At 36.4% G+C, this 21,370-nt stretch overlaps 1 protein-coding gene across 1 annotated transcript; it reads right to left on the bottom strand.

Moving 5' to 3' along the window:
- Positions 1-877: 877 nt before the first annotated feature.
- Positions 878-19,934, bottom strand: LOC124173027. Its single transcript, XM_046552554.1, has 6 exons — positions 19,772-19,934; positions 19,595-19,674; positions 16,409-16,490; positions 14,845-14,924; positions 4,402-5,864; positions 878-3,611 (listed from the first exon to the last, which is right to left on the bottom strand). The coding sequence occupies exons 5-6, from the start codon at positions 5,719-5,721 to the stop codon at positions 3,606-3,608; spliced, it is 1,326 nt and encodes a 441-aa protein (XP_046408510.1). The 5' UTR covers positions 5,722-5,864; positions 14,845-14,924; positions 16,409-16,490; positions 19,595-19,674; positions 19,772-19,934; the 3' UTR covers positions 878-3,605.
- Positions 19,935-21,370: the final 1,436 nt, after the last annotated feature.

Raw genomic sequence — 21,370 nt, 5'->3', positions numbered from 1 at the left:
TCAATTTTCGAAATAAATATTTGTTCATTTCTCAAGAAATATAAACTTAGAATTGAATTGTTTGTCTTTTGAGCAGCGTTTACAATTTTTTAATGAAATTCTACGACAAATATTAACTTATATCTCGAGTTATGTATAAACATCAACATGGAAATTGTTGCTGCGTTAAATGCTTTGATAATGGCCTTAGAACTTTGTTTAAAATTTGACAATGCTCAGATAAAAATGAGGAATTATATTCAATGTCTGTAATTTACGTGCAAGCAACAATTATCCATTTTCTAAATACCTATAAGCAATACATAAGTTGACCGCGAACCAATGCCGCAGGTATGGTCGTAAACCCGGAAAGGAGGGAGCACAACTACTCTTGGAGTCCGAGATAATACGGAGTCCCACCGTGGAGGGGTCGAAAAAGGTTCAGCGAGACCCTTCTTAACGAATGCCCTCCAAAAATGCTCCGTACCACGAGAAAGAAGAGTCTCTTGGGGAGCGGTACAGCAGTCAAGCTAAGACGAAAACTCCGCGGTCTCGAAAGGGTTAAACTTCGGTGATTATGTTTTTTTAGACGACATTAGGATTCAACCAGACGATGGTAAACGACTTTGATCGAAAGTTAGGCTAGGAAGCAAGTGTTTTTCTGGAATTTCTCATGGTTTTCCCTGAACCTACTAACAATCGCATGTTTTTCAATGACTTCGTTATATCGCGCATACTATTTATTGTTTTGAAAGAAAAAGGATTTTTGGCACTGGAATGCGGAAGTGTCTGAGAGAATATAATAAAAACGTCGACATAAAACCGAGAGAAACATGAAAATAAGCATTTTTTTTAATTAAGCAAATTTCTCAATTTTTTCCCTGATCCCACTAATCAGCATGTTTTTCAATAACTTCCTTACATCTTAAAGAACTACATTTGTTTTGAAAGAAAAAGGATTTTTTACACTGCCTTCATACGTGAAAATAGATAGGGGGTGCCTGATATAATTTAGTGAAAACATCGGTATAAAACCGAGGGAAACGTGAAAACAAGCATTTGATGAAGCTGTAGGTCAGTATTGTTTGATGGAATGATAGCTCGAATGTCACTGTAGACAGCAATACATGTTCTGTGCTTCCATTGGGCAAAAGGGAAACGTTTCAGCAGACAAAAATACTATTCCACTGCCTCGAGTTATTGGGGAGTGTAGTAAATAGATAAAAGGTCTGTACATAAATGATAATGCAAATTCAAAATACCACATTGAAATTCGTAGGGAAAGGAGGTCCTAGTTTATAAACTCATGATTGGTAGTAAACGCAATGTTGTTACAATAACTGCGGGTTGAGCTGGGTAATTATTACTTTTACTCTTAAAATGGATTCGTATCATATTCATAACAAAATTTAAAAAAATATAATTATATCTACTATTGATTAGCAATTATACTTAAATTTTTTAGGGATAAGGTGGGCTATGGAGCACAGCACAAAAAAGCATCATGGCAAATACGAGGTGAACATCAGGAGGTCCTTCTGCACTTTCTTACAAAATTTGTCATCATTGAATCTGATACACCTTACGGGATATACTCATTTCAAACCAAAACAAATCACTGAAACTTTGAGCATTACAAAATTTATTTTATCTGTGTGGAGCATGAAATGTAATATTGCATAAAGGTCCATAACAGCTTGCAGCAAAAAAAAAACTGGTTTAATCATATCACATTCAATGAAATGCTATTTCTACAAATGTGCCTTGAATGGCATCGTACAGAATATAGTGTGATACCACATAAGTTATTTAATTATAGAAACAATAAGCATACATTTACACTACATGATAATCCATTTGATTATTGAAAAAATAAATACATTACTTCCTCATAGTATCATGACATTTTTAAAAAGAAAAATAAATGTTAAGAAAAAAAATGCAAAATAAATGAGAACAAGCAATACCTTAAGTGAGGATATCTTGCAATTCCTCTTCAGAGATAAGCCAACTGAGAAAAATTCAAAAGAGAATTATTCAGAAATGCATTGTTTATCTCATAGATATGCATTCATTATCCTAGATTATCAATTACAAGTAATAATCATAAAGCAATTTACATGTAAATTATTTACCATCAGATATGATTATAAAATATTTTTTTAAATCCACATATAATGAAACTACGGCAGATTAGTTAATGAAATAATAATACTATATTTATATCTAAAGAAACATATTTACATATTCTGAATGATTAATCTTGTCTTACCAACTAGAGTGGTGTAGCACAGGTAAAATTATCAATTCAGAAATACCTTAGAAAAAATCAATTTGTTGTAAATAGATTTTCTTTTGGAAAAAACTACACATCATAACAACCACATTTCTGTTGTCACCAGGTAGCAGAGAGACAATAAAATAACACCAAATTATATAATTACAGACACGAATGAGCAACAAATACTAATGCAAAAAATAGAAAAAGTAAAATTGTGAAACATAAAAAGTAATAAAATAAACCAAACCCATTCACCAAATGGAAGATTGGACAAATAAAGAGCAATATGAAAAAGTATCTCCTAGATATACGATGAAACCCAAAGAAAGGAGACCTCACAAAGTCATGAAATAGGAATAGCTACATTTCTTATAAGGAGAACTGGTAACATGTATAACCATTATATTCACTTAAATCCATGAAAACCAAGCCGCAATCCTGAGGATTAGGAGACATTTACTGTTTGCTTACAAATTAGCAAATGCCTATTTCCATTCAACTGAATACTATACAAAATATATGTGAATGTTAGAAATATATACGTGCATGAATGATTGCAATGTTCTTCTCTAACGTCAGTGAAAATTTGAAAACGACCAACTAGAACAAAAATGTACTAAGGTCACAAACATGTTGGAAAATGAATCTAAGAACCTAATTACTTAATTACGACATTTCTTAAATGCCTCCCAACTGGTAAAAATTGAAGAATATCCCATCTTAACCATTGTATGTCAAGTATGACAAGATTGTAAATTTATATTTTGCATCACATTTAAATTGTACACCATCTTTGAAATTAATAATCTTTGACGAATATAGTGTTATGCCTACTACACAATGTTATGCCTACATCATTATAGTTGCAAACTACAGGGAAATGTCTCTCAAGTGAATGGTTCAAACAAGGTGAGACCAATGAACCAAAACAAACTAAATTTTATCAAAGGGCTATACAAACATGAGTACATCTGGCAAAATATGATTATAAAATTGGAAAAAGCTGCATATGTTGCAAATAGATTTATGTGCACGATGGCTTTCAGATAAACTGAAGGAAAACATTGGTATGCCAAATGGTACATTCCTTCAATTTACTTATAGCGTAAATGAGATTCAAAGTGATCTATAAATAAAAATACAAATACCATGATGCCGGAAACATGAAATCAACAAAAATGTCTGAGTATAATCATAAGATATGTGTAACGAATGCACTATACACACGAATAATTGAGTTAACCAAATAAAAACTGAGAGGCTTAAAGAAAATTAATGAATATGAGCAAAATTTTCATCTTCAGGACTGTCTCCATCGCAATCTCCAAAGTATATCCGGCCAATTTCATCTCTGAAACAGAAAATATAAATTAATGGAATGAAAAGTAGTGCAATCACAAACAAAATGCAATTTCAATAATAGGTAAATATTCATGGTGACATAAAATATTACCTCCATTCACAAAAATGCAATGGCAGTATTTATAAGCAACAATTATCAAATAACTTCCAAGAAACATTTTCTACAAGTATCATTTATTTTATGAGTGAAAAATATTGGAAGATTTTCACTATTGTTTGGAATTCACATATGAATCACTGAATTGATATATCATGGAATTGAATATAGGCACTCTTCAATTTCCTTATATTATTTTATCTTTAACTTCGATATTTATCCATTAGATTACAGTTTGTTAGTTTTGAAGTCACTTTCTTAAACCTATGAGATATTAGATCTTCAATCCATATTATCTTTTAAAAAGAAATCTGCATCTTGGAATATCGAGAAGTAGAATGTTTGACTAAAATAAATTGCATTTAAATATTTTAATATTACAAATCCCCACTCTCATTAAGTCAAACTACTCATAGAACACATGAGAGGAACAACTAAGGATTTCGCATCCAAAGTACCAGAAGTTTCATTTCACCTCTGCATGCCAAACCAATGAGTTGCCCACGTTTGGGAAATGTTGGAAACTTAAATTGCGAACAAATCTTTCGATTATTCAAAACTTTGTTTACATTTACATTTATTAATTACCAATTTGTTTGCTAATACAACTTCAAATAATGATTTGAGTGTTTTAATTAAGACCATGATGTAAAGAAAAATAAGAAGTAGACATAAAATCCACCTTGGCACTGGCTAGAAGTTTTCCCATCACATTGTTAGAATAGAGAGAGAGGAATAGAGGGACTTGTTGTTGTAGAATAGCTCTTCCTTCTGTGGATCCATAATAAGCGATAATCCAAGGGACAGCTGCAGCCAGCCAACATACCTTTGCCTTAAGTGTCTTCATATTCAATGCTAAATCGATACTCCTTTCTAATTCCTCTCCCCTCTTCCTCCACTCCTCCGCATCCTCTAGAGCCCTCATCACGCTCAGCATCCACTCACGCTCTCGTTCCACATCTCCCTTGCTATAAGGCTTCCCTTCATTATCAAAAACTAATTTCAGGGATAATTGTGAGAGGGCCCAAGCTAAATTAGCACACACGACTGTATCATTATCACCAGAACAATCATTTGCCCCCAAATACACAGTCTCACTCTTAAAATCACAAAATGTTCTCCATCCACTCCCATTCCAGTGAGTACCATCCAATCGCACAAACTTCTCCTTCATCCTTCCAATGTTACAAGAATCGCTGTCCACCATCACCTTCACCCGATCATCCCCACATAAAAACTTAATAATACAAGCAGTATATTCATCTCCATCATACAGCCTCTCATACAATCTACGCATCACTTCTATTCCATTTCCATGAACTATCGTCGTTCTACGCAACATGGCGTCCACGCACTCCAGCCTAGCCGTGGCTGGATCAGGTGGAGGAGTTCTCACGGCAGACTCCCCTCCTAGACCAAAATTGACTGAGGTCATATCCTCCAATGTTGACTTCACGCCCTCTTCCAAGCAACGCAACCCTGAGTCAAGTGCACAAACTTCCGCCTTGAGTTCCTCCAGCGATGAGCTCAGCTGTCGCACAATGAGGACTTGAGGACTTGAGGACTTGAGAGATGCAATATCACATTCTGGGCTAGCCACGGGTGTCACATGATCAGCGCTCCTACTCGAAGATGCTTCCAGACGACGCAAAATAACTTGGCCTCTCCTGTGAACCAACGTCACCAAATTCAGCACTTTTGAGCGTTCTATATCATCAGGGAACTGCCGCACCATCTCCTCGGCTGAGCAAAGTGCATTCTGTTGACTGTCATCTGTTACGTCTGTATCGGCCCCTCTCGCCAGTAACTCCTCCACCCAGTCAGTTTTTCCATGTCCCACACCAACATGCAAGAGTGTTCTTTGCCGCGCGTGCCGTACATCCACATCTTTTAACATCTCCAATAGCTTCTTATGCTGAAGCAATGAGCCAGTTAATAATCCAGAAATAAGCCTCTCCTCAACAATTTCCTCAGCGCTGCTAGTAGAAATGTAGCTTGCCATTATTCCGAAAGAATGAAATGATTACGAATGAGTATGTTAGATTCAGAATACCGGGAGTTGCCAATGGGAATCAGGCGTGGTGGCGTTGGTCAGCGAGGAGTAACACACGATATCAGCGTTTCTACGAAAGGATGAAATGTTGACTGCAAAGAAACAGAGTGAATATGACATTATTGCCTTAAAAGATGTCAATAACAGTTTGCAAACATAACAACTAGCGCAGGCGTGACTCAAGGAAAAATATCTCGCTTTGAAAATATATCAATTTTATGATTAGGAAAATACTCGGGAATTGCATTTTTTAAATGAAATAACTTTTTTAATAATAATAGCTTTTATGAGGAAATAATAATTCCGCTGGAGACCGAAATAGATATAGCTGCGCTGAAAATGTCGGGAAAGTTTTCTACCAATCAGGAGTACAGATCGTTTATTACAGAACCTTTAACAATGAGGGAAGTGAGGTTACAATGAAAATGGAGATGACATGCTCGAAAATCTATGATGTGACATGATAACATGGGAAAATAGGCTGCTGAAAAATCAGAAAAAGAAATAAGAACAATAGATGAAAATTGACAGATGCATGTGCAACATGGTGGAAGTTCGAAATATTTTAATTAGAGATGGCAACTCTTTTCCACAGTATTTAATGAACAATTCTTGTACCAGATGATGACTCTGTGAGCCGAAATGTGTCATACGCATTGAAACCTTGTGGAAAAGTGCTGCCCTCTTGTATTAAAATAGAAGAAATGTTACTGAGTAACAACTTAAAAGTAGATGCCGGCATGAGTGGAAATACATCATAAAATTATCAATATTTTCTTGGTTACTTTCTGGAGGGCACTTAAAGTGTAATGTTTCTTTCGTCAAATGAAATGCAGTCTTATTCCCCTTCGTACCATTCATTGAAAGCATACTTGCACCTGGTTTTCCTCCTCACTTCCGTATCTCCTCAAAGAAATGTTAATTACAGTAGCTCTCAATTGCCTTTCCCATACACACCATCACTTATATTATATTACTTTACTTAAACATGGGACTACCAAATCGACTTCATAACCTTGAAATATGTTGATGATGGACAATAGCTCCCATCAAAAGATTCCATCTGTCATGCATAATTGGTGATCCTCTTATCTCCATCCATCCATCATTCCAACTTTACGCTAAAGTGAAGACGTGGCTAGAATGGAAGCATTTACGAAAGGGACGTCAGGACAAAGCCAAAATTAATGGAAGTCATTAGCGGAAACATCCTATGAAGAAGGCATAGTAAATCGTGTCCGCAGGCACGACCATTTCCTCAATCACCGATGCAATTATGTCTAAATAACACCACAAGTGTGCTCAATATTTAGCAAAGGAATAATTTATAATTAATCACTTCGTCTTCTGTTCATAGCACATCGGAAGTTGAAAAAAAAACAGCCCTACTACATTATTTAATTTTACTAGCTGTGATATTCCCACCTTTCACAGAACTTAATCTTACGAAATTGTTATTTTTCATTAACTTATATCCTGTTATTGAGAAGCATAACCCTGTCAAAATCCATTTCTTAGCTAAGGATTTCCTAAATATTCCAAGGCGGGGCTCCCCGGGTAAGGAGATAAAAGACAAGATCTTTAGCCCCAGCTGAGGGCCCCAATCATCCCACACAACCCCTGCTTGTCTTCCTTACATACTGCTCCCGTCCACTTGTTATCTCCCCCTGACTCTTCAGTAAAAAAGAAGCCTATACAGATTTTAGATGCGGCCTCATATTGTATATATTATACTGGAGCAAAACTTTACTATCTTTCACTTATTAAACGTTGAATATTTTTACTTGAAAATTAGAAAAAAAAACAATTCTGTTTCCTATTAAAGGATAAAATTTCTTTATTTGCACATGCTCAGACAACGAGAGTACATATCCAGATTTTGGGGAGGAGTACAGGTGCACGTTTACCCCTGATTCTTAAGGGTGTTCTATATCCCCGCGAAAAACGGCTCTGCAGATTTCAGTTTGCTCGCCATTTGCTCGCTTATTACACACTCTGGAGAGAACTTGTTTTGGATAAGGTTTAAGCTGAGATTATTGTTCCCGGCAAGCGAAAAAAAAAAATTTGAAAAGCATTTGTTAATTAGTTGTTGGCGCTGAAAAACAAAATAAAACGCCTGTTTTCTCGATGTAATTCTACCACGTAGAAAACGCGATTTGAATTTTTTTTCGGGAAAGGAGAACATTCATCCTTCTTGGAAATATGATACGTCTCATGAATGTCATCTTTGTAATAACCACGCTGTAGCTCAAATTCCCGAGCGTGTTTTCTCAACGTCATACGCTTACGATCTTTTCTTCCATGGCGCTGCTGTGTGATCCCCCACTCTCGAGGAAAGAGCTTCCCACCCCACAGCAGTCTCTCTCACTACTTCCCCTCCAACGTCTCTCGTGTCCCCTCCTTTCCCCTCTCTCACCCATCGTCGGTTCCCGGCGAGCCAACAGTTTTTTTTCTTCATCATTCGAAGCCCTGTGTTGTGTTGCGAGCGGTGTGTTTGAAACAGGTGGAGCACGAGTTTTCAAGTTTTCTGTTCTCATGCAAAGAAAGTGAAAGGAAATCTAAGAGGAAGAAGAATATGAAGACCACTTGAGGAGAAAAGAGGAAGCATATCTTTTGTGGGAAGGTAGAAATGAAGTACTAGGTATAATCCTTTTTAAGCGTGCTACATTATTAACAGTTTTTATATCTTAAGACACATATTTTCACTCACGTAAAATCTGTAAAAACGTGATGCAGCTAATAAATACAATATCAAATTATTTTCACCATTTTTGTTATTCCAAACGTACTACAAAAGATGCTATTTACACTGTAGAAGGAGAAACTGCTTCAAATTAAGTACTTCTCGATAATGTATTGGCTATGACTATAATATATCAATTTTTTGTAACCAAGCATTGAAAATAAGATGAATGTAGAGAATATACTGCACATTATCAGTTAGCTTCTAGGTTACAGCATTGTCTATCAAGTTCTTGCCAACGCTAACCAAGAATAAATACTATTTCACCAAGTAGGCAATATATTGTGCATACCTTCATTTCGTGTCTAAATATTTTCAAAAGTAACCGTTATGTCATCAAAACACGATATCAACAGTATCACGTTGGTTTATTTGTCTCGCATTTCCGACGTATATGTTTCTTGATAACTTGCAACCGAGGGAGAAAACTTCGATAAGTTATTTTCTTATAAAAAATATTCCTTTATTAAAATTACTATTGTTAATTATTACGTGAGTCAGCGAAAAAAAAATTTGAACTTGAACCAACGTATCACTAAGCAGGGGTTGATGTTTGGTCGATGTAATACAGCGATGACGTCTAGATGACCAAATTTAACCGTTAACTATCTCCTATTTGCGTAAATATGCTTTTTGTAAGCAAAAATAGATACATGAGATCCAATAAACCCGCGAACCAGTTTTACAAGTATAATACAAGAATTATACTTGCGTAGCAGGTGTGACGAGAAAATAACCAATACACAAGGATAAAACTCGAATGTGGGATATTTATTTCACTCGAGTGAAGTTATGAAAACTGTTAGCGTTATATCTCTCACCAACAACCTGTTTCACGCGCTGCTTACTCTTCTGAGCGACTGATTGTCTCAATGAATGGTTCTCACTTCAGGTCGTAATGAACCGAAACTCTGATGATGAATGCAACTTTTCTCGGAAGTGGGCGGCAACTTCCGCGATTTTTCAACTCTAATTTTTGTGAGAATGACTGAACGAGGTAGTTAGTTTTTTTACCCATCCATCGACCGAATTATTAACTAAAATTACGTGTCAGAGTAAACGACCACATTGCGATATAAATATGCGATACTTCATGTAAAATACTAGGGCGCAGGATCAGGTAGACTCATTTACTTTAACTGTTGTAATTCTTTGGCATAATATTACGTCTAGAAATTTATGGCAACTGAATGCAATTTCATTAAAAATTCTTCAGTTTATAATGATACTAACATCACTACAGCGCGGTTGTAGTCATTGGGAAGAAACTAAAATTTCTCAAGAACATTACCTGATCAATATTCCGCTACCCCTCAGTACACTGTATAACCCTTCCGGGATGGCACCCGGCACTGAAGTTAGGTCTTTTACTTGGTATGTTTCCCATTTTTTAAATTTAGAAGGGAATTTTTGTTCTTATACTCCACTATTATTAAACATGACTGAGAATACATATACACCATGACTGTTATTTGCCACGAGAAAAACATTTCGCTAAGCCGGGATTCGAAGTCAGATCCTCCCGATTGCCGGTCAGTTACATTACCAAATTATTTTTTTTCTAGGCGAATCTTAGACACAAGGAAAAAGAGAATCTCATATACAAGTAAAAAGGTTGCTTCGCTGTATAATTGGCAGCATATTTGACCGGCCATCGGGGATACCCGGGTTCGAATCCCAGGTTAGCCAAATGATTTTTTCATGCCGAATATCATACTTGGTGTATTTAAGTATGCACTCAGGCGCGTGACTGCGCACAAAGTTGCTTGTTCGATGCAGTACTTTGTATGAGTGAGAGCACAAAACCTTTTGAATGTGACGCTGGAATATCCTCTTTCATAAATAACTCCAACCACAGTACGGAAGATAATATTTAGTTGCCGTTCCATGCTTAACAACTTTATTTGGTAGAATGATTAATGGTTTTCAAACGCTCTACATCAAAACATATACTTACTTCAATTTACCAATAAAATCCGAAGATTCGAACGTGATGGAGCGGAATTTTTCCATACTGAAATAAACACTTGAAATTTTCCACGATTATAAGAAAAGTTATTGTGACTTAGATTTCAATGTTATGACAACATCTTCAACGTACAAATGGTGTGTAATTCATTCAATGTATCATCTTGGGACAAAGCCATGTCTGATTACGAACTAATGGATTCGACTTTACCAACATTTGGTTCGCTTTAATTTCGCAGGGGATAAATTATTTCTAATGCCTTTACTAATTTACTTTGAAAAATTGCGAGAAATATTCCTCCTTCCTTTAATTATGTAAAAGATAAGGAGCATACAATCGAAATTCAGGGAAAAAGGTTCCGCCCTAAATAAAAGGATAATTATGGTAAAGCTAGAGACTAAGCCGGTAGATACCGTAGTGGTACAGCTTTACATATCTATGACGGACTACTAGGATGAAGAAGTCAAAGGCGTCTACTAAGATATCACAGCAGTAATCAAACAGGTTATAGGTGAAGAAAACCTTATAATTTTAGGTGATTGGAAGGAGAAGTCTTTGGGTGTCCATAATAACGGAGAAAAAAAGTATGCTACGATTCGCTGACGGCATAGCAGTCATAGCCGAGAAAGAGAAGAATTTTAAGAAGAATTTGACAAATATAGAAAGGAATAATGCCAGATATCGTTTGAAAATTAACAAAAGGAAGACTATGATATTAGTATGCAGCAAAAGAGAGGAGGCTAGGACAAACATTAGGCTAGGAAATCAAAAGCTAGAAGAGGTGAATGCGTTTTCTTACCTGGGAAGCCGAATCACCAACGATGGACGAAGCAAGAAAGAAATAATCAGTAGAATAGCGCTGGCGAAGAGGGTTTACTACAAAAAGATGACTCTTCTTACACTTGATATTACAAGCATAGAAGTAAGGAAAAAATTCATCATATGCTCAGCAGAGAAGTCAAAGAGTGGAAGCATTCGAAATGTGGTTCCACCGAAGGATGATGAAGATAAAATTGATGGAACGTGTAAGTAATGAAGGAGTGCTAAGAAAGTGGGAGAAAGCATAAGTCTTCTTAAAACCTTTAGCAGAAGACAGTACAATTTACTTGTACACATTATGAGACATGATAACCTGATGAAAGCAATCATAGAAGGACAGGTGAAAGGGAAGAAAGGCAATGGGACGGTCCCGAATGAGTTACATTGAACAGGTTATAAAGGATGCAAAAGGGAAGATATATGTCCTTATGAGGAGGCTAGCGGATAGGAGAGAAGAATGGAGAGCTGCGTCAAATCAATCTTAGGATTGTTGACTAATTATTATGATTGCATACCTATAATCCCTTAGTAGCTAGAAGAGCAGAAATATTCAGAAGCATACTAGTCCAACAACGTGTACTATTTCCCAAACGTAGCAGGATGAATTTTATCAATTTGCTTTTGGAGTAAGACAGGGATTCTTCCGTAGGACAATATTAGATGTATTTTTTTATTTTAAACTACATTTTGGTAGAGTTACAATTAAAACTATCTCTCATTTCACAGGCCTTTATTGGCGGCTTTCGAACTCAAAAGGTCTTGTTTATTGAAGTGAGGAACAGATACTGCTGTATTTGTGCGAGAAGTAGAGATAAAAAATCGGAGGTGAAAGAGCTAAGCTACAAAAATTGCAGCAAATCCTCGGCAGCAATGGAAGCTGGCATATTAGTCGAAGAGTTCAAAACAGGTATAAAAATGCGCGAATTAAAATATCATTGGATAATTGGTACGATAATATAAGACACGGAATAATTCAGTGTCATTGTTCTGGAAGATACTATAACACTATCATTTCATTCGTAGGTGATGGTGACTGTAGCGTTACGAATAAATTGGTTGAAGTACTGCCCTACGGTATCAACTGCCCAGTAGTTAGAGTGCATAAATCATTTATTGCGCAACTACTGCAACAGGTTGAGGGAAATCGCAGAGAAATCAAACAATACAGGAAGGTTAGCAGTCGCTTTGCGTCAGAAAAGGGAGACAATACCACGGAAAGGGACACATTTTCGTTCTTCGGCCGATACTGTAATAATTTGAGTGAAGCTGATTATTTGAATCCACACCCCCTTGATTGTAAAATTATATAATGCTAATATATAAGCATTTTGTTACCACTACAGGCGGTAATACTTGCCTCACGGATAATGGCAGAAATAAGTACTACAGGGATTTTATTGAAACGTACGCATTACAACGCGAAAGTGTCGGGAGTAAAGCCAAAAAGGGATGGATGTAAGACAAGGGCGTACCAAGGGTCATAACTAGGGGTGAGAGGGCAATCCATGATCTAGAGGGGGGGCGCAAGCCAAGTTGCGACATTTTAGTATGGAAAAGGTGAATGAAACAAATATTTTAAGAAAATAATAACAGCGCTTCATAGTTTATGATATCATTTTCTAGAAAAAATATTTTTATTTTAGTTACACATCTTATACCTACTAATGCATATCATTTTTCGTGGATTTACAGAAAATTTGTTGAATACTTTCGTTTCAATTCAGTACTGATTTTGCTTAAATACTTTTGAGATTTTTGCCTCTGGAGGGGGCAGCTGTCCCCCCCCTGCCCCTCGCCCATGATGTTAGGTTCTATTTTTTCTTGGGAGAAATTCAGGAGGAACGTCTGCTTTGTTATTAATCATCGTCCTCACTATAGCCAATCTTTTTTTGATAAAGTTCTACTGTTAAAGACTGCTGGTACACTAATTGTCAATGGTAATATTTCTTCCTCTGCATTCAATGTGTTCAGCTAAGCGTTTGAAACTTTCATGAGGTGAATTGGATTCCTTGAAAGGGCATCTGGCTACGTGCCCATATAAATTTCAATTTTTAGGTAAAATTTCCTAGCATCCACCACAGTAATGACTTCAATACCATATTTCCTTTGCTTTTGGATAAATACTGCGTTGAAGGACATCGGCATCGAAATGATATAAGTTGCTCAAGGATCGTGATGTATTCTGTTGGTGTATTTGCAAATTCAAATTTGTTGGATATTTTATTAATGAACTCAGTAACTGCGGCTTTCTAGTCACTTTTCTTACTTTCTAGTGTAGTCTATGACTATCTAGGTCATAAAAATAATGCACCGTAGAAAAAAATCCGATAGCTCAGTGTAAGGGAAACAACGAAATTTGATAAAGCGTCGGGTGTTTTTTTCGGTCGAAGCGAAGCTCGACCCCTTCTCTTTTTTTCCTTCCATCAGCGACTACTCCCCTCTGCCCAAGGAGGCTTCCCATTCCACTGGCCGGAGCGGCCGACTTCGCAACTAAAATCCGGCGACCGTTAAATTTGGATTATTGAATTAAGATAGAACCCCCTTAAAAAAGACAAATTTTATAATATGGTTATCATTGCGTTTGTTTTGGTTTGATTATCAATCATAAAGTATTATTAATAAAAAAGAGAATATTTTGATACAATAATTGTCGTACGTTGATCATAATCCTAATTATAAGAAGACACTGGCATTCACAGATAGGTTATTAATTTAACTGTGATTTAAATGAATATATAGCAAGCACTATCTCTCCATAGACATATTCCTATCTCCTATAAAATAAACTCAAATGCCTCTGGAAGCATACCTTACGCACATAAGACCACAAATACTTATTTTAAGGGACAAACAGCAGTGAAAACGATTGTAAGAACATATTTAGACACATTATCTCATGCCACAAAGTAAAATTTGAAGGAAAAGAAGATATATGAAGTAAATAGAATGTATTAAAATTTTATAATAGTCGCTAGTCATAATAAGTGAAATATTACAATTTATTAAACTGTAGATCACCCACATTTCTCCTTAGTAATGTAATGAGTTTAAAAGAATTTTAAACTGTCAACTACGACTATTATTTCAGTAGATCTGTTTTGTTTTAGTTGTTGGGAAAATTTAGTTGTGTCTGCGTCTCTAAAAAAATTAAACAGTAAAATGGGGACTAATGCCTTTTCAGGACGCGCGCCTTATTTTATTTTTCTCGCCTATTTTCTCTGGAAATATTTGCAGAATATTTTATTAAGTTTTATGTATCAAGAATCACACCACAACTTGAACATTTTCCCCATTTTTCGTATTCAAGCGTATTTCATTTAAACTAGATTTTCTTAACAGTGTTTTTCAGCTATGGAACAAGTACGAGAGAAATATTTACTATCTATTCTTACCATGCATTGCGTTCAAACTCAGTTGGTCGATTGCCTTAGATAAAATCTTGCACTTGAATGGCATGCTTATTTTAAGTAAGGCAATCGCGCAGTAATGGATGATTCATAAAAAAAGCTTAGATTAAATGCGATTGCACGTAGGTACTTACCCAATAGGCAAGGCAATCTGGTTGAAATCGATATTCACTCCTTCCTCAGCTCTCCTATTCCCAATACAAAAAAGGCAATCCTGAAAAGTAAAATAAATTACTCCTGTCACTGAAATGGGAAAATTATTATACTCGTATGAAGCAAACCTTTCTTTAATGCCTTTTTAAACTTACAGAAATTACAATCCATTATGATGGACAAATACTTCTCAGATAACAGGTGTTGAAGAAAATATGGCGGATCAATTCGTAAGATGGAACTCGCACGAGATCTGCTCGTCTCATGACCTAGGAAATGGCCTTTACACCCAGAGAACGGGCATATCTAATCTATAGTACCTTATAAAAAATTGAAGTGTAGGTATTGCCAATTTACGACATTGCTAGTCACCTCTTGGGCGAAAATAACTGCCATTTTCTCGACAGAACATAATGGAAAAGAAGGATAGATATCTTTTTGACGTTTTTTTCGGGTTGGTTGCGATTTTTTGCGATATTACTGAGATATGAGATCACGAGATGAATATAAAGGTAATGGATTCTAAGATGAACACAGGCTAGCCTGTATCTCCACGGGTAAATCAGATAAGAAAGCTGACAAGCGTTGTGCTCACAATCAAATAGTGACGCGAACTATTGGCCCAAGGACTGCAAACGCTTCTTCATCAGAGCAACGATTTAAATACAAAAATAAGCAAGTTTTATTAAATAACCGAATTTGATAGTGATAACCCTTAAACAGTTCCGACCAAAGAAATTGTTGATAAGTACCTATATGTTAATATAGTTATTTTTAATAAGCATAATGATAAGATAATGCAGTGGTTGAGAGAAGAAGGTCGCTTTAGGCGTTTTCGGATGTTAGCGAGACGAACGAAGGACAATTGATTTTATCTATATAAAGCTCGATAAATGAATTTTATCTATATAAAGCTCGATAAATGAAGGTGATGTGAGGTTTATTGCGTTCTCTAATAAATAATAAAAAAGTTAATTTTTAAGTATCTCATGTCCTTATGACTCAAAAAAATGAAGAATGCGATGATTATTGAAATTAAAAATAGAAATTTTGAAAGTATTCACGATTAAAAAACGCAATGGTCTCGCAGACCACTTGCCAAATTTACATGAATTAAATTTCGAAGGCCTGTGTGGGCCAAAAATGCATCTGATACAAAAGCCAAAAATGATCAGCTCATAAGAACTGACTAATGATGGCCTGTGATTAAGATGAATGCCCACAAGCTACTTTTCCGCACTAACGTTGCAATAAGACTATTTCTCTGCGCATATAAAAAATTAATATTTCGTTAAAATAGAGTACCGGGATATCGCATTAAGTCTGTAAACCTTGGAAGTAGTATGTGGTGGCGTAAAACTTTCTATGGATATAACAAAAGAAAAATTTGCTAACCATTCTCATAATAAATTACGTTCAAACTCTGTTGGTCGATTGTATTATATTTAATATTGCACTTGAAAGGCATTCCTATATAAAAAGGCAATCACGCTATTATGCATAATGCCATGAAAACTTATATGGAATGCGTTTGCAAACACTTACCCCATAGGTTAGGCAAATCTAGTTGAAATTTGTATTCGCTCCTTCCTCGGCTCTCCTATTCCCAAATACAGAGAAGGCAATTCTGAAACGTAAAATAAATTACTTATGTTACTGACACGGGAAAATTATTTAATCGTATGAAGTAAACCTTTCTTTAATTCCTTTTCAAACATACACAAATGTCAATACAAATTGATTGAAAAATACTTCTCAGATAAAAAAAGTGAAGAAAAAATGACGGATCGTTTCCCCAAAAACAACTCGATTGAGATCTGCTCTTACTGTGGCGTAGGGTGAGACCTCTACACCCACAAATAACGGAATTATCAAATCTTTTGTGACGCATAGAAACTGAAGGTTAACGGGTTATAAATATTCAATACTGCTACTCATCTTTTGGGCGAAAATTTTTACGTTCCTTTCAATTGAACATAATGGATAAAAACGGCAGATAATACTATTTATCTTTGCATTGTTTGCGATGTTTTGAGAGATTTTTGAGGGTCACAAGATGAAGACGAAAGCAATGCATTCTAAGCTAAACACACTGGATAACATCAACCCCCACGGTCAATCAAGATACGAAAGCAGGTAGGCGTTGTGCTCACAATCAAACAGTGAAGCGAACTATTGCCCATGAACTGGAAACGCATCTTCGTTCTACGTTCAAACTCTGTTGGTCGCAGTGGCGGCTCGTGAGTCAAATGCTAGGGGGGGCGCACTCCACCGGGGGGTAATAATTTTTTAATATTTCGCGTATTTTATTAAGTTTTTACGGCAATCTAGGAATAAAATTTTGTCATGCCATATGTTCCGTTTTTTTCAACAAAAATACGTAGTTTTCCTAAGAAAGCTTGATTAATAAATACTAAATGCAGTAGATTCTCGGTCATACGGATCGGCTTAGTCCGGACTCTAGATTATACTGATCAATGATCTTGAAGAATAGAAATATATTTGCTGCGATATTTTGCAAATACAAACGAAAATACGTAACATTAGGTTTTAGCGCCTACATTCTTCGTGCGGATATGCCCGCAATACACTTATGTTGTTCGTTTTGCAATCATAATGCATTATTTGTCAAATCTATACAACATTTGCAATGATTCAGGTAGCAATGACACTTGTAACACCTGAGGAGGGAGGGGAGTGTCACTGACTTCCACTGGGCAACAAACACTACTAGAATGCGCGCGCTTTGCTATTGCAGATGTAAACTTTGATTGCGGTGTTCGCGTTGCCTCTTGAATACAGTATGATTTAAAATCAATAATTAAACATTTCTCACACATTTTTAACAAAATCTGAAATACTCACATGCCTTTAGTTAAATTGCATAAGTCCATCCTTCTTTCCTTTTGTCCAGCAAAGTGATCAATTACACGTTCGTTGAAATCAGCGCCGGACAACAATTTCTTTCCGATTGAACACATGGCAAGGGCACTAGTCTATAAATAAACAAGGGACTTAATAAACAAGGGACGACACAAAATGGGCCAACGAAAAATACGACCAAAAAGAACAAGGTGCCTGGACACAGAATTGGGGACAATTTTTCCCTATATTTCCCTAAAACATAAACGAGCACTGTTGATTAATTCAAAATTGTCTTCTTGAATGTACACACAGCACTAAGAAACTTCTCAATCGGCAATTACACACAGTTAACTCCTCGAAAATGATGTCTGAACTCATTTCACTCCGTTCTTTCCGAGAGTCTTGCCTGGTCTTGCCGTTACATTAAGGACAACTCAAGGGAGATAGAAGTCTTGGTCCACAAATGCTGATTCAGCTGAGGGACGAATTTAAGGTCAGCAAAGGCACACAAGCAAACAAAAACGTCACGGACCATCGCCATGAGTATAAGATTCATATGTGGTAAACACAAGAAACGCCAACGGGTCGCACTTGGAATAACCATGTCTTCGAAATCATTGCCACGATGTAATAGAATATAAATTCTAGATCGTAAAAGAAGACGACTCTGAACCACAGATAGGAGCTGTAAGGATCTCCGCACTGATATGAACTCTTCGAAGCCACTTAAATCAGACCCAAGTGACATTTTCCGTCAGACAGCTACCGCTCTGCCGCTGAGGAATTAGGTGAACAAGAACTAATAGAACAAGGACGGCTAGAAAAATGATGAACCTACACACAAAAGGTGCTTTGTACGCGGAACTTCTTGACATTCATTGAATGACTCTATTTAAAGTCACGTTTACGGGTTAAAGCGTGTTTAATCCTTCACACTATCACGCACGTACCTATTTCTTAAATTATAAATCAGTGGGAAATGTTATCTGATTTTTCCTAATACTGCAGGTCTTTTGATAAATTTATCTGAAAAATAGGTATCGCATTTCTAATCATCGGGAAGATATGAATACATTGTTAAGGCCTAAATATTATAATATTAGTTTCCCCAAGGTTCTTGAAATTCGTAATCATAACAGAACTGTGGCAAATACTCGAGAATAGTTTTCCTACGTCAATACGTCCTTTGACTGGTTGGATTTTATGTGTTCCGGAATTCAAACACCAAAAAACGTAAGCATAATGGTATAATTTATTTTCTGTAGCAATACCTACCAGTAATTAAAAATTAAAATCGTATAACTACACCCAGTACAGTGACCATTCTGATCCCGTACGTCCCTTTTCTGTGGCAGCACCAAGTAGACGCCAGATTATACGCCCGCCGGCCTGCGCAGCGATGTCAACCCACACGTCGCTCTGCGCATTCTCGGACGACGTCCCAAGACTTCCATAAGACACAAGGTTAGACGCGTCATAGCACCAGCAGCCCCCACCACTACCACTCTCCATATAACTGCATGGGGATGGATTGGGACGTTCTGGCCAGCGCCCCACGGCTACAAATACGAACTTCTCGTGCTATTTCTTTTCGTGTTTTTCCAACACTTTCGATGCATGCGACTGAGAAAAACACTTTGATTAATTAGATGTATAATTATAAATTAATGGATATTTATTTTTTTTACTTTTTCAAATATTTGGGAGGGGCGACGTCCGAGAGTCCTTATGGGCAAACCGCCACTGGTTGGTCGATTGTATTTGATTTAATCTTGCACTTGAAAGACATTCTATATAAAAAGGCAATCACGCTATTATGCATAGTTCGAAAAAAAGCGTTGATTAACTAATTTAGCAAATACTTACCCAATAGAAAAGGCAAACCGTCAGAAATCGGTGTTCGCTCCTTCCTCGGCACTCCTATTCCCAATGCAGAGAAGGCAATCCTGAAACGTAAAAAAAATTACTTCTGTTACTGACATGGGAAAATTATTTCACTCTCATGAAGCAAACCTCTTCTTTCAATGCCAATTTTAAACATACAGGAATCTTAATCCAAAACGATGGACAAATACTTCTAAGATAACACGATTTGAACCACAAGATGGCGGATCAGTTCCCCACACGCAACACGAACGAGATATGCTCGTCCTTTGGCTCAAGAAGAGGCCTTTATAACCACAGACAGCGGGCTTATCTAATCTTTAGTGCTTCATAAAAAATGGAGGTGAAGGGATTGCCAATGAACTTTGGTGACAGTCAACGCTCGGGCGAACATATTTTTGACTGAACTTAGTGGATAAGAAGGATAGATATCACTTTAAACGTTTTTTCTTCGGATTGGTTGTGATCTTTTGCGAGATTTTTGATACATGAGATCACGACATGAAGATAAAGGAATCGGAGCTTCCCAATCACTCCATAGAAGGTGCGGCTTGGCAACTGAAAAATTGAAATCCGTCTTTGAAAGTTGGTGACGTAGTTTCGCCAGCACGCTGCACCGTCCCTGATAAAGGTATTCGCGTTGGATTTTCTCCGCGTTTAGGCAGCAGTGCGCAGGCGATTGCGCAATGGTTGTCGTTTATGGGAAGCTTAGGTGTGCTTGAGGTGGATATGCAGGAGTAGCTGAAATGAGAGTGATGAATGCTATAAGTTTCATTATTTAATATTAATTTGTATTTTTTTTAACTCGAACATCTTCTCAACATAAGACGGATGTTAAACTCTAACATAGATTACAGTCACTGATGACCGTAGAATAGCATAGCACGCATCCGTAATCGGTATCGCCAGATATAAATGGAGTTTTGAGATTTCCTTGCTAGTGACTATGGTCGTTTTAACCCTCATATGGATTCGCTGCGCCTTAGCGGCGCTCGTGGTTTTAAAAGTGGTGTAAAAATTTTCCATTCCAATGAATCATTTTTAAATTTTCAGTAGTCTATTTTTTCTGCTTTGTGCGTCTAAATATAAAATTTTGTTAGCGTAGTGCCTATAGTTTACATTTTATTGGCCTCTAATGGAAAAAGTTACGTCGTTGGATTTTCGGCGCCGCTGCGGCGCTCAGTATTTCCTCGTCGCTACGTCGTGGACTGCACTCTCAATGTTAATGTCAAAGCAATTATGTTTCGTATGAAATGCTATAATATATTTATAATCATATTATTTATATTTCTAAACATTATAAACAAAATAAAATTGTTAAACAAAAGGAAAATATTACCATACCAATTTTGCTTTCTATTTTAGCTAAGAATCAATCTATTTGCCTCGTTATGATGTTCATTGACAAAACTTCATATTTTTACAAGAAGTACTCATAAAAACTCATGGCTAGTCAAAGTTGTTTTTTCATGGGCCTCCGACTTAGTTTTGCTTGGGCCGAGAATTTCCTCGTCGCTACGTCAGGGTCTGCACTCTCAATGCTAATGTCAAAGCAATTATGTTTCATATGAAATGCAATAATACATTTATAATCCTATTATTTATTTTTTTAACTTATAAACCAAGTGAAATTGTTTAACAAAAGGAAAATATTACAACGCCAATTGTGCTTCCTCTTTTAGCTAAGAATCATTATGTTTGCTTCGTTGTAATGTTCATTGACAAAACTTCATCTTTTCGCAAGAATTATTCATAGAA

Source organism: Ischnura elegans (genome assembly GCF_921293095.1).
Source record: "Ischnura elegans chromosome 13 unlocalized genomic scaffold, ioIscEleg1.1 SUPER_13_unloc_4, whole genome shotgun sequence".
In the NCBI taxonomy this organism is placed as follows: domain Eukaryota; kingdom Metazoa; phylum Arthropoda; class Insecta; order Odonata; family Coenagrionidae; genus Ischnura; species Ischnura elegans.
This window is presented reverse-complemented; position numbering and strand designations above follow the sequence as displayed.